This window comes from Salvelinus sp. IW2-2015, linkage group LG4q.1:29 (genome assembly GCF_002910315.2).
Source record: "Salvelinus sp. IW2-2015 linkage group LG4q.1:29, ASM291031v2, whole genome shotgun sequence".
NCBI lineage: Eukaryota > Metazoa > Chordata > Actinopteri > Salmoniformes > Salmonidae > Salvelinus > Salvelinus sp. IW2-2015.
The window spans coordinates 38,444,184-38,456,478 of record NC_036842.1 but is presented as its reverse complement, the minus strand read 5'-3'; the positions used below and the strand labels follow the sequence as shown (position 1 = coordinate 38,456,478).

The 12,295-nt window shown below is 46.3% G+C and overlaps 1 protein-coding gene across 1 annotated transcript in view; it reads left to right on the top strand.

Moving 5' to 3' along the window:
* ror2 (receptor tyrosine kinase-like orphan receptor 2) overlaps positions 1–12,295 on the top strand; it is a gene marked incomplete at its 5' end in the record, with an annotated part of 50,178 nt that overhangs the window by 2,527 nt on the left and 35,356 nt on the right. The window contains 2 exons of the mRNA XM_070439620.1: positions 10,447–10,734; positions 12,209–12,239. Of these exons, the coding sequence (XP_070295721.1) occupies positions 10,447–10,734; positions 12,209–12,239 (319 nt within the window). The remainder of the gene's footprint in view (positions 1–10,446; positions 10,735–12,208; positions 12,240–12,295) is intronic.

Genomic DNA, 12,295 nt, shown 5'->3' with positions numbered 1-12,295 from the left:
GTGTGTGTTAGCTATTTAGCAGTCTTATGGCTTGGTGATAGAAGCTGTTCAGGAGCCTGTTGGTGTACCACATGCCGTGTGGAAGCAGAGAGAGCAGTCTTATGGCTTGGTGATAGAAGCTGTTCAGGAGCCTGTTGGTGTACCACATGCCGTGTGGAAGCAGAGAGAGCAGTCTATGGCTTGGTGGGTTGGAGTCCTTAATGATTTTCCGGGCCTTCCTTTCACACTGCCTGTTATAGTGGTCCAGGATGGTAGGGAGCTCGGCTCAAGTGATCTAACGGGGCTGTCCGTTTCCAGTATACCCAAGACGGTGAGCTTGACGCAGCCAGCATAAAAGTATGACCTCTCCGATGGGCTGGTGCCAAGCCTGTCATACTTTTTGAAGAATTTGAGGGCTCATGCAAAGTACTTCGCTTCAATCCTCCATGTAAAGGGTAGCGTCAAGAGGTGCTGTCGCGCCTTCTTCAGCCGAGTCTCGCACACGTGGAGTATGCTGGACCATTTGAATTCGCTCAGTAGATTTCTTGGACATCGATCAGGCTGCAACAAACCATGTGAAATGCTCCTCGCAACCCCGGTGTCCATCTGCACCCACGGTCGACATGGCTGTGATGGAGGGCTGGTGCTCGCCTCCCCGCTAGTGCCTGGGTAAGATCCACGAAGATCGTCCTTGGCTTAACTGACATTACCGACACCACCTGGCGCCAGGTCCCTGGCGCTCCTCCCTGTTGTAGGCTGTTCTCCATCGTTGCAGGTGCATCAGGCCTACACCGTCGGTGTCTTCAGCCAAACCTTTGAGTGACGGTGTTGGAGCGGGGCGCGGCCCACGCAGTCATGGGCGAACAGCGGACTACAGCCGAGAGAACTAAACAGACACACCCCTCCGGGACCTCCGTGTTGAAAGGGTCCAGCAGTTGGCGGCAGTCGGCAACTCTGCAAAGATGATAAGCCCTTTTGGAGTTGATTCAGAGCTCCCAATCCCTTGCAGCAGTGCCCCTCCACCAGCTCATGTGCTGCATCCCATGCTTAAGTGTCCAGAACGGAGGCTGCTGGGGAGGAGCTGACAGCCGAGGACACCGGACTCATATGTAATGGCTGGAATGGAGTCACAGCAACACTCAAGCCACCATGTGCGCAAACCCACATTTTGGACTCCATTCTCTACTTTCTTCCGAATTCCATGCAAGACATCCTACTATAGCTCTTCCAACCAGCGCTCCTCTGCCTCAATGACTCTGAGGTGATTGCAGACAAGGGGATAGATGTTATGCTCGAATAAAAGCCATTTGAATTAAATCTGATAGTTCCTAGCCCTTTGTCCCCCCCCCCCCCCGATCCACCATTTCCCGTTATCTGGATCCTTGAGTGGCAGGCGTGTAGCGGAGGCCCCTCTATTCTGAGTTCAGTTGCATACAGTACATGTGCTTCCAATAAGAACTGATTATCCTGGCCAGATGGCTGAGATGTTCAGAATGTGTTAACTGAGGGCTGCCAAGAACTGAGTTCACTAGACTGTTATGAAGACGGGAACGTGGGAGAGAGAAAGATAACTGGAGCACAGCATTCTAACAGCCTCCACCCAAAAATCCATGACTGATCCAAGAATTCATAATGAAAATCAGCCCACGATGCCCTATTAGTTATTAGGATATATTAATGTACTACGCAGAACGCAATCTTGTGTAATAGCGCCCCCCCGCCCCCCCGAATGGTCTGTTACAAACGTCAAACGCAACATAGCCATGATGTGTGTAAACAACCTGGATTGCTGATTGCTATGTATTGGCAAACTGTGAGGCTTTGAAGCCACCGAACTAGCGCATATTGCGCGGAACATCAAACACTAAATAGGCCTGCCGCAAACGCCGAGATCTCCATGCTTCCGATGCTGCAAGCGCTAATTATGGTTCGTTAGGAGAGCGGTGGGGGTTTGACGCCCTGCCCCCCCCCCCCGGTGGAGGGCGCCCCGAATCAATCTGCGTGCATAGACTCAGGGATGTCATTTCAAGAAAAGCTACCACTTGGTTTGCTGAGTGGGGGGGGTCTGTTTAATACCAGCGGAGGGGAAATGGAATGCTGCACCATGGAGGCTTTGTGTTGGCCATCGGTCCAGGGTCTTGGGACACGGTAGTAGTTTTCAGAGGAGCGGGTCTACTCTTCACATTCGGAACAATTCATTCAATTAAAAACAAATTGAACTTTGGAGAGAAATCAAAGCTCCCTAATCTCAGTGTTTCCCTCTCCTTTGACAGATGCAAAGGAARGTTTTGGTTTGTATTAGTAAGGTACATGGGTTGTTAAGACCAGGTTAAGTCCTCAAACAGTGGTTGTTTGAATTTGTGTGTTTTGTGTGTTTTGGAAGCATCAACACCACCGCTGTGGCATGATCCAACACACATACCCAGCCATTTCTAAGACTGAGGTTTCGTTGGCCTGGTCCGACAGGGTGGCAGCACTGGGCTTTAGGAGGAAGCTGCTTTTCATTACGTCTATCTCTCGGGGAGAAGTAAATCACTCAAGCCTTGATATTTGATACACAACCGTGTTTGCCACAAGAACCCCGGCACTGGACACAAAGTAGTTTGGCTTTTGACCAGGACTGATGATGGAATACTCAGAGGATTTTAGTGGACCAGGCCCAGTTACAAGCGCATGGGGGCTGTTGCAGCTGGAGATGTATTTCATTACCCCGAGGATTGGAAAGAAAGCATCGAGTTATCGATACAAATGTACTTTAACAGTTCTTTGGCCGTGTTTCCTGAAAATAAACGTATTCGCCTGTTCTTGCCTAAAGACAGCATGTTACGTGTTTATCCCAAACTAAAACCCTCCTGTCATTTTCACCTCTTAATGAGCTCCTCCGTTGGTTTCCGGSGTACTTTGGCTCGTCCAGTGGCGCTGCGTCGTTGAAGTGTGCAACGCCCTGTCAGCACTCAACACGTTGTTTACTGTCCTCCAATCACCACTGCACACAAACAGTCAAACCCATTTGGCTCTGTCTGCCAGCTGCAGAGCTGCAGCCTCCACTTCCTCTGGGCTGTCAGAAGAAAACAGGGGGGCCGTGTTCCAAATGGAGGGTTGCATTCCAAATGGAGGGATGTGTCCCAAATGGAGGGTTGCATTCCAAATGGAGGGATGCGTCCCAAATGGAGTGTTGCATTCCAAATGGAGGGGTGTGTCCCAAATGGAGGGTTGCATTCCAAATGGAGGGGTGTGTCCCAAATGGAGGGATGTGTTCCAAATGACACCCTATTCCTTACATAGTGAAAATAAGTGCACTACGTAGAGAATAGGATGCCATTTGGACTAGGAAGCTTTAATTAAACCCTAAATGGTGACATCATTGCTCTGCGCTATGCTGAGTACTCTGCTGCATGCGGTGGGGATAGGCACACGCCTCAGCGCCATTTTTCCATTGCATAAGCTCTCTCTCTGAGGCGGACCACAAGTACTCCAGGCAGATGTTGTAGTGAGTGGAGCCAGGGGATGGGATGTACAAGTTGTATTGAAATGGTGTATGTGTGTCACTATTCAACCATGCATTCTCTGGCTCTTCCTAGTGAACTGTAATCAGTAAAGGGGTAAGTTGAGGGAAGAGGACATTATGTTGCTCCTCTAATGAACTACAATTAGCAAATKAAATCAAAATGTATTGGTCACATACACATGGTTAGCAGATGTTATTGCGAGTGTAGCGAAATGCTTGTGCTTCTAGTTCTGACAGTGCAGCAATATCTAACATGTAATCTAACAATTCCACAACAACTACCTAATACAAACAAATCTAAGTAAATTAATGAAATGMAATAAGAATATATACATATAAATATATGGATGAGCAATGACAGAGCAGCATAGGCAAGATGCAATAGATGGTATAAAATACAGTATATACATATGAGACGAGTAATGCAAGATATGTGAACATAATCATAGTGGCATTATTCAAGTGACTAGTGATCCAGTTATTAAAGTGGCCAATGATTTCAAGTCAGTATATTGGCAGCAGCCTCTCTGTGTTTAGTGATGGCTGTTTAACAGTCTGATGGTTGTTGTCCTTGATCTTTTTGGCCTTCCTGTGACATCAGGTGCTGTAAGTGTCCTGGAGGGCAGGTAGTTTTCCCCCGGTGACGCGTTGCTCTGGAGAGCCTTGCGGTTGTGTGCGGTGCAGTTGCCTTACCAGCCGGTGATACAGCCCAACAGGATGCTCTCAATTGTGCATCTGTAAAAGTTTGTGAGGGTTTRAGGTGACAAGCCAAATTTCTTTAGAATCCTGAGGTTGAAGAGGCGCTGTTGCCCCTTCAGCACACTGTCTCTGTAGGTAGACCATTTCAGTTGGTCTGTGATGTGTACGCCGAGGAACATAAAACTTTCCACCTTCTCCACTGCTGTCCTGTCGATGTGGATAGGGGGGTGCTCCCTATATTAAAGGGGTGAGTTGAGGGAAGAGGACATTATGTTGTCATCCTGATATTTTTGATAATAGACTAACATTTTGTGTTATGGGTGACATATGGGAAAAGGGGGTCTAACAGTAATGGTATTATTATTCATAATAAAAAATAATACATCTAAAAAATATATAAATAAATAAATAAAAAAGAAGTAATGGTATTACTATATTATCTAATGGCATTATGGGGGAATAATTGTCCAAAACACAACATATTGAGATCAATTTGGAGAAAATATAACGTAAAATGTTTTCTAGAGAATAGTCGAATTTATAGGTTGGAAAACTTTCCAGGCCACTTTTGAACTTGGGTTATTGCTTGTACAATTTTATTGGTTAATGATATAAGTTGATAGTGAAGATGATGATGGTCATCACTTCCTGATTTAAATCCCATTATTTGCCATGCGTGAAGACATTACACATCAAATGCCTATAGGCATATAGGCATAATTTCACTGAATATTGTAACTACTTGAGACTCATCCCACACCATTGGTTTCACCCTTGACCCTTTGTTGCCGTTTAAATGGATAAATCCTATCACCGGCCTTTTGAACCGATGCCTTGAGGACAAGTATCCAAGATATCTACCGACTRCAAAACTGTTTAAGTGTATTTGTTCGAATCAACAGTTGTACAGGCGCCAACAGCCTTTTGGCCTGGAGGAAAGGAAAAACACCAAAGTGATTGAGGTTATTTGAGGCTGTTTGAGGTTATTTTTCAATTGGAATATAGCTGGAGTGGAGCTTTGCCTTGCACTCTCCTTGGCCTGCTAACATTGTCCATTACTTTCCATCAAGGCTGTTGGAGGCTAGCGGGGCTAGTTGTGGCTTGGCAACCTGATGTTATGGCATTACAAAATATACAACTTGAAGGCATACCCAAGTGGTGGGCTCTATGAAGGTCATATGTTATTTTCTCTAAGTGTGTGTGTGTGTGTACATGGATTTCACTACTGTAGATTAGGTTAGTGGTTACAGTGTGCATACTCACGGTAGGTCCTGTAGGATTCAGTGACAGCATGTATGTAACAACTGATCTACTGTGTTAACCACCAAAGTACTTGATTGCTTATGTGGTCATAGGCATTTACCAAACCTACATGAGCAGGCATGCCACCTCACCAAGGTTTGGGCCAAGACAACAGGATTTATCATAGGACAGATGGCACACAGGCAAATCCTCAGATTAAAGGATAAGAAAGCAGGAAGTCATCAACTGTTAAATCAGAGATGGTTCAGTAATTATCAGAGAATAAGTCATTACCTTTAGAGTTATGGGCCGTGTGTGTGTGTGTGTGTGTGTGTGTGTGTGTGTGTGTGTGTGTGTTGTAAGTCTCCCAATGCAGGGTGTTAACAGAGAATGACCAGACCATAGAGATAGACAGTGTGATGAGAGATTGAGACATGATTGCCTGTCAGAACCTGGCCAACATTCTCTCTCATCTCCCCTCCGTCTCTCCCTCTCTCATCTCTCCCTCTCCATCTGCCTTCTCCCCCTCTTCTCTCACCCCCCCTCCAATCCCCCCTTTCTCCATCCCTACATAATGTGTGCTGTAGGGGTTACTGGAGGACTGGAGTTGGGAAACACTGCCCTACATAATGTGTGCTGTAGGGGTTACTGGAGGACTGGATTGGGAAACACTGACCTCATAATGTGTGGCTGTAAGGGGTTACTGAGAAAGGAGGACCCTATGGAAAAAAAAGGTTTTTTTTTTGGGGAAAAAACACTAGCATAGCCCTACATAATGGTTTGTCGCTGTAGGCGAAATTACTGGAGGACTTGGAGTTTGGGACCAACACTTGGAAGGTACCGCCTAAAAGGCAGATAATGAGTACTTGTAGGGGTTGCAACTGGAGGGTCACTTGGAGTGGGTAAACCACATGCCATAAATGCATGAGTGACCGCCAAGTATAACATCTATGTGGTATGCTTGTAGCGGGTTACTGGAGGACTGGAGTTGGGAAACACTGCCCTAGCATGACTGATGCTGCTGTAGGCGTTTACTGGAGGACCTGGAGTTGCGAGAAAACACTGCCGACTACATAATGCCTGCTGCTCTATAGGGGGGTTACTGAGGACCTGGAGTTGGGAAACACTGCCCTACATAATGTGTACTGTAGGGGTTACTGGAGGACTGGAGTTGGGAAACACTGTCCTACATAATGCATTGCCTTTGACCAGAAGCCTATGGGCAAGGAATAAATTATATAGGGAATAGGATACAGTATGTGAACAGAAATTATTTTGACTCAAATGTCCAATGTGATGATTGATGTTATATACCTTGCAGAGTTGAAATGGAATGGACCCCAAATCTGCGAAAGCAGTTGGCTAAATCACATGCAGGTCTGGGGCTAGGCGTCTGTAACCTTGGTACACAGAGTTCAGTACTTAGAGTTTCTATTGGCTATTTCTATGGTTCAGTGGTCTACCGGTCTTGACCAGAGTGTTGACCCTGGACAATGTTTGTTAACATTGGTTACCTGGCGACAGGGCAGGATCACATGACTGTGCAGTGTAGGCTCGGTCTGGGTCTCTTATCCAATGGCATCGGTTATTTGTAGTGAGTCGCGCTGGTCGGAATGCAGAGAAGCTGAATGGTCTTTCTCTTTATTCTCTCTTTATTATCTCCCTTTCTCTTTATTCTCTCTCTCCCTCTCTCTCTCTTTCTCTCTCTCTTTCTTTTTATTTTCTCCCTTTCTCTTTATTCTCTCTTTATTCTCTCTCTCTCCCTTTCTCTTATCTCTCTTTCTCTCTTTATTCTCTCTCTTTCTCTTTATTCTCTCCCTTTCTCTCTCTCTTTCTCTTTATTCTCTCCCTTTCTCTTTATTCTCTCCCTTTCTCTATTCTTTCTCTCTCTCCTCTTCTCTTTATTCTCTTTCTCTTTATTCTCTCTTCTCTCTCTCCCTTTCTCTTTATTCTCTCTCTCCCTTTCTCTTTATTCTCTCTCTCCCTTTCTCTTTATTCTCTCTCTCCCTTTCTCTTTATTCTCTCTCTCCCTTCTCCCTTTCTTTATTCTCTCTTCTCTCTCTCCCTTTCTCTTTTTTCTCTCTTTCTCTTTTCTCTTTTTTCTCTTTATTCTCTTTATTATCTGTCATTCTCCCACTTTCTCCCTCTTTCTCTCACTCTTTCTCCTGCTTTCTCTCATGCTCACTCTGTCCATTCCTTCCTCCCGGGCCCTCTATTTCAAGAGAGAGTTCATTGCCTGCGGTATTCCTCACCTCATCTCCTCTCACCTCCTTGTGAGCAGCAGAGGGGAGAAGAGGTCTCCCTCCCTCCTTCTCTCTCTCACCCTACTCCTTCAATCTCTGTCGCGAGGAAGTGACATGTTTGTTTTGTTGAAGAGTCAGTGTTACGTAAACCAGATGTGGCGACCGCCACAAGGTTGCGTGTAGGGATGGGTATAAGTAATGGAGTACTCTAATGGACGTCAACTCCTGACTGGCGTAGCGGTCTAAGGCACTGCATCTCAGTGCAAGAGGAGTCACTACGGTCCCTGGTTCGAATCCAGGTTGAATCACATCTGGCTGTGATTGGGAGTCCCATAGGGCGGCGCACAATTGGCCCAGCGTTGTCCGGAGTAGGTCGTCATTGTAAATAAGAATTTGTTCTCAACTGTCTTGCCTAGTTAAATAAAGGTTAAAATAAAATGTAATCTTTAATCAGAGATCCATTTTATACTGTACCACTTTGTGGTAGAATATGCTTTGCAGACTGACGCTGAAGGCTCTGGACCGCAGACCGTCGCCGAAGGCGTCGGGCCATGGATCGTCACTGGAGGCTTCGTGCGTGGAGCAGTCACTGGACGTACCAGGCTGGAGACACGCACTGGAGGCCGGGTGCATGGAGCTGGCACAGGATATACTGGACCGTGGAGACGCACTGGAGGTCTGGACCGTGGAGGGGCACTGGAGGTCTGGAGCGTGTCCTGGCTGGATGCTCACTTTAGCCCGGCAAGTGCGGGGCGCTGGCACAGGACGCACTGGGCTGTGGATGRGCACTGGCGACACAGTGCGTAGAGCCGGCGCAGGATATCCTGGACCGAGTAGGCGTACTGGAGACCAGGCGTGCTGAGCCGGCACAACCCGTCCTGGCTGTATGTTCACTTTCGCACGGTAAGTGCGAGGAGCTGGCACAGAACGCACCGGGCTGTGGATACGCACTGGAGACGCATTGCGTATCTCCGCAAAACATGGTGCCTGAACGGTCACACGCTCCTTAAAGCGAGTGCGGGGAGTTGGCTCTGGTCTGAAACCTGTCTCCGCCAACCACCCCGTCTGCCCCCCCCCAAAAAAAAAATTGGGCATGCCTCTCGTGCTTCCTTTGTGGTCTCGAACCCCGGTGTTTCGTCGTTGTTCCTCCCTCGCTGCCTCCGTCTGCTCCCATGGAAGGCGATCCCTTCCGGCCAGGATCTRCTCCCACGTCCAGGATCCCTTACCGTCCAGGATCTACTCCCATGTCCAGGATGTCTGCTCCTCCTGGCCACGCTGCTTGGTCCGTTTGTGGTGGGATCTTCTGTCACGTCCGTTGAAAGATGGATTGGACCAAGGTGCAGCGTGGTCGGCGTACATTTTTATTTTATTTAAAAAATGACACCGAAAAACAACAAAATACAAAAACGAACGTAAAGCTATATGCAGTGCAGAAAGTAACTACACACAAACAAGATCCCACAAACTAAAGGTGGAAAAAAGGCTGGCTAAGTATGATCCCCAATCAGAGAAAACGATAGACAGCTGCCTCTGATTGGGAACCATACCCGGCCAACAAAGAAATAGAAAAACTAGAATGCCCACCCAAATCACACCCCGACCTAACCAAATKGAGAAATAAAAAGGCTCTCTAAGGTCAGGGCGTGACAAGCGTCTTGTCTGCTAAATTAACAAACAAGGCTATACCATTGCACAACCATAGGCTTCTACAAGCCGCCACTGCTGAGGTTAGTGTTGAGGTTACTACCTTTTTGAAGATTGTGTTCCAAGATATAACCAGTTCATATTACGGTTTCAATAAATCAATCTTAAATTACGCTTGCTTTTTTATTGACTCTATATATATATATGCGGCAATTTATCAATTAGGATTTGTTATCTGTAATGGTTATGATAAATTAGGCACTGTTGGCATATAGATATATTTTTCTCAGTGCAGGCATTGTGTTCTAAAAATAGGRATCTGGGGGGGATGAAGAGAGAATGACAGAGAAWGAAAGAGGGATGCAGGAAGTACTCAACCTCCATTGAACAGGAAGTGGGAGGAGGTGGGGGAACATGATTTTTTGGCTCTAACTCTCCTCTCTTCCAGACAGGAAACGGGTGTTGTGTCCCAAATGGCACCCTATTCCCTACATAGTGCACTACTTTTGACCCGGGCCCATAGATCTCTGATCAAAAGTAGTGCACTATGTAGGGAAATAGGTTGCCATTTGGGACAGAAACTTGGATGAAAAGAAAAGGAGCAGCCCCTCACTCATTAAGGCTTCCACTAGCGTGTTCCTTATTGTAGCCGTTGAGATCATGTGTCCTCCTAATAAGTGATATCAGTAGAGGGGAATGGGTGTTTCTCTCTGCAACACTGCAGTAAAGAACAGGACAAGCCTCGGAGCTTCAGAATATGATGTTGGATTTCTTTCCCATTGATTCAACATAGTGCTGTATGTTGCCTCATCTCTATAATAGGCCTRTGTACCTTTTTCACACTAGTGAGCCGAGCCATGCCGAGCTGTACTGTACTGGCCTGGTTAGTTACACATCCCCCATAGTTACTGGAACTATATTAGAAACGGCAAAGTGAATACAAAACATCCGAGCCAGCAGAGTGCGGTGCGAGTCGGCACAACAGTGTGAGAAGTGCAGATAAACTTTGACCAAAGACCAACCAGGACAAGAGAACGTAGAGGTCTTCACCCCAACATTCCATCCTTCATTGATATTTATCCTAGCCCTCTAACCCCTAACCTTCAACCTAACCTTTGACCTCTCTCCTAGGTTACTTCCTGGAGTTCCAGGAGCCGGTGAACAACATCACCATCGTGCAGGGCCAGGCGGCCACGCTGCACTGCAAGGTGACGGGAAATCCGCGGCCCACCATCCGCTGGCTGAAGAATGACGCGCCCGTGGTCCAGGAGCAAGGGCGCATCTCCATCCGCAAAACCGATGCGGGCTCCAAGCTGCGCATCACGGACCTGGACACCACGGACACAGGCTACTACCAGTGCGTGGCCTCCAACCCGGTCAAGGTGATCTCTGGCACTGGCGTGCTCTACGTGAAGCTGGGTAAGGAGAGGTTGGTGGTTGGGCTTGTGGGCTTTGTGTCACCTTCTTTCTCTTGCTCTTTTACTTTTTKTTTTGCCCCTGTGTCTGTCTTTCTTTCCCTCTCACACTTTAACAGAAAGAGCGAGAGGGCAGGGCGAAAAAGGAGAGCGATASAGAGATGGTTGTTAAACCTACCGTGGGATACATGGTTTCAGAAACCACTCACTCAATAAATAAACCCAGCATTCATAGCTACTCCTGGACAAGGCAAACTGCACATTTTTGGTAATTGGACTTTCTGTTCACTACTCATAAGTCACAATCGATTAATTCACCCAAGTAGCGATTATAGCCCTATTCCCGTTCTGGCCAGTTATTTTGGAGGGTTATTATGTGGCAATGCCATTGATCTAAATGAACTGGAGCGACACTCGTCAAGGGACCATATGTACAACCTCATACTCCTGACACCGCGCTAAGATTTATTGAAGAGCACCAGTATAACTCTCCCACCTCCCTAACGTAAAAACGACCATTCCTAAATCTAGCCGAGCACAGAAACAGTTTCCCCAGTGTTTTTGCTCTCCAAATGTTTTCAACTGCTTTTATGAGATACTAGATAAACTCGTTTTTTAAAGACCCACGCCGCTGACAGTTTTAGTGCAATAGCCGGCTAAAATTGTAGTGCTAGCTTCCCCCACGCATAGTCATCTCAGTACAATAATGTTAGTGCTTTTAGTAAGTGAACGTTTTACCAAGGCTGCTATTGAAAACAGAAGTAGGTATTTCCTCAGAGGGAGAAGGTCTGTTATGTCACCAGTGGGATTTTTATTTCTAAACTCATGCCACTAGCAATTTATCATTCACGTTTCTCCCAGGACATATACCACTATATGTCTGTATTATGCTATATACTGTATTATGCTATATCAGGATGCTCTGGGTCATGTTGTAGACTTGTAATTACAAGAGTCATAATTGAAATCACAGATTTTTAGATGCTCGGCATTGTTGAACATCCACTACTAGCTACACTCCCTGTCACAAACTGATGATGTATGGAGGTAAACCAAGGCCAAAAACAAAAACTGATGGTTTACCGCCATATATCAAGGCCAAAAACACAAACTGATGATATATGGAGGTAAACCAAGGCCAAAAACACAAAACTGATGACCCTATTGGAGGTAAACCAAGGCCAAAAACAAAAACTGATGATATATGGAGGTAGACCAAGGCCAAAAACAAACTGATGATATATGGAGGTAAACCAAGGCCAAAAACAAAAACTGATGATATATGGAGGTAAACCAGGCCAAAAACAAACGGATGATGTATGGAGGTAAACCAAGGCCCTTTCTGAATCCTCAGCCTTTGGCCTTGACCTATGATTGTAATACCAAAAGTAAAATGGGATAGCGTCTGATGTGGCTTGATAAAAGGCAATCGCATATTGCTAAATTTTCACACTCTCCTGTTTTCTTGTTCTCCACAGGGCAGTCACCAACACACGAGCCCAATGAAGCGTAAGTAATTCTACTACGTGTGTGTGTGTGTGTGTGTGTGTGTGTGTGTGTGTGTG